Genomic DNA, 1,854 nt, shown 5'->3' with positions numbered 1-1,854 from the left:
AGCTGCTACAGATGGTGCTCCAGCTATGACAGGGTCTCAAAAAGGCTTCATGTCGTACTTAAAAAACAAAATTCCTGATGTGATTGCTGTACATTGCGTTATACATCGACAGCATTTAATTGCTAGAAATTTAAGTGAACGACTGTTTCAATCATTGCAACATGTCATCAGAGCAGTCAATAAAATCCGAAACAACGCTTTAAATGAGAGATTATTTAATCAGCTTTGTGTTGCTAATGATGAAGATTTTCAACAGATTGATCTTTCACACAGAAGTGCGTTGGCTATCAAAAGGAAATTGTCTGACTCGTTTTTACAATCAGTTTGACTCTGTCATACAGTTCTTGGAAAACAAAGACACAGCATTGCGCGAAAACCTCATCACATCAAAGAATGATATCGCATACCTGACAGACCTTTATACATTGTTTAATGATATGAATATCCAACTTCAAGGCGATGACTTGAACTTAATGAAAACAAAAAATATCCTCGCTGCTTTCGTAGCCAAGCTGCTCTTACACAAGAGGAATATCGGGAAACGTGAGTTCCATAATTTTCCCAATTTATCAGTATCCTGCAACAACAACGACTTGCTCGTCTACTGCCAACATTTGGAAAATCTTCACAGTGATTTCATTGAAAGATTCCAGGACATTTTGAAATTGGAAATACCAGACTGGGTGTTAGATCCTTTTTCAAAAGTCAACATAGCAATATCACCCCAGCTGGAAGAAGAACTTATAGAACTGACAACGAACGAGGAAATAAGAAGCAAATTTAGATATGGCTACCAACAATTTTGGCTACAAAAGTCAATTCCGCAGTTGTACCCTGGATTGTGGTCGATCGTTCAACAATTTTTGATATCATTCCCGTCGTCATATTTGTGTGAACGTGGATTTAGCGCTGTGAGAACGCTGCTTACTAAAAAGAGAAATCATTTGCAAGTTACCAAACGCGGAAACTTACGACTGTTTTTGAGTAAATCGAACCTGATATCAACAAACTTGTTAAAAATCATCAAATTCATCCATCCAATTAGATTAGTTTAAAAACTAAAATTGATTACCTATCTATATTGTTTCGTTTAATTTGATTAAAATATATTATTAATATTATTTAAAGTTGCGTTTTAATTGCTCTCACTGGTAAAAATTTCTAGTTTAGAATGTAAGTTTAAACACCAGAACCGAATAATATAGCACACTATAACTAAATTAATTAAAGTAATGAAATTGTGGTTTTTAATTTTAGGAGTGTATAAAAAATGGGGGAGGGACGATGAAAAATAATTGATTTTCAAAGGGGGCGGTAGAAGATATATTTTTGAGGAACACTGAGTTATGGCAAAGCATTTGAGGGCTACTTGTCTAAGAAAAGGGATGCCTTCGTGAAAGACTTTCTAAGGGAAATTAGACTGTATATAGGTTGCACATATGGAAACCATGAAAACGCTTAGTTAGCAGCCAACCTTCTCGCTGGGATTCGAACCCCGGCCCGAGTTCATCTGCTTTACCGCTCGGCCACTGGTGAGCCGTCTTTAGATGATGGGAGATCTATGCTAATGACCTCCCATCATCTGATGGTGGTGACAGTGGGTGAAATCCTAAGATGAATGCAATCTATCACTGGACATCCAATATGGCTAAAGGTTTGGCTAGAGTTTTCAGCGCCTAAAGACAACTGCAGATTTCGTACACCCTTCTGTTTTCTAAGTATGGAAACTGTTTCATTCTAAAACTTCGTCAGTTTGGCATTTCCTTAATACTACGCCCAGGGACAGATGTCCACCTTTACCCGTCTCTAGCTATGCCACTGATATCACTACAAAAGAATCTGATGGTGTTTTGT

General features: G+C 37.3%; 1 protein-coding gene across 1 annotated transcript; it reads left to right on the top strand.

The window, feature by feature from the left end:
* Positions 1 to 239: 239 nt before the first annotated feature.
* On the top strand, positions 240 to 1,055 carry LOC118196683 (protein FAM200C-like). The gene has a single exon (XM_085808252.1). It carries the CDS (start codon positions 240 to 242, stop codon positions 1,053 to 1,055), a length of 816 nt encoding a protein of 271 aa, XP_085664378.1.
* The last annotated feature ends 799 nt before the right edge of the window (positions 1,056 to 1,854 follow it).

The sequence above is a fragment of the Stegodyphus dumicola genome, chromosome X1 (assembly GCF_044657685.1).
Source record: "Stegodyphus dumicola isolate Sdum_Otavi_A_Nest chromosome X1, ASM4465768v1".
Taxonomy (NCBI): Eukaryota; Metazoa; Arthropoda; class Arachnida; order Araneae; family Eresidae; genus Stegodyphus; species Stegodyphus dumicola.
Note: the sequence above shows the minus strand (reverse complement) of the source record. Positions and strands in the feature narration are given on the sequence as shown.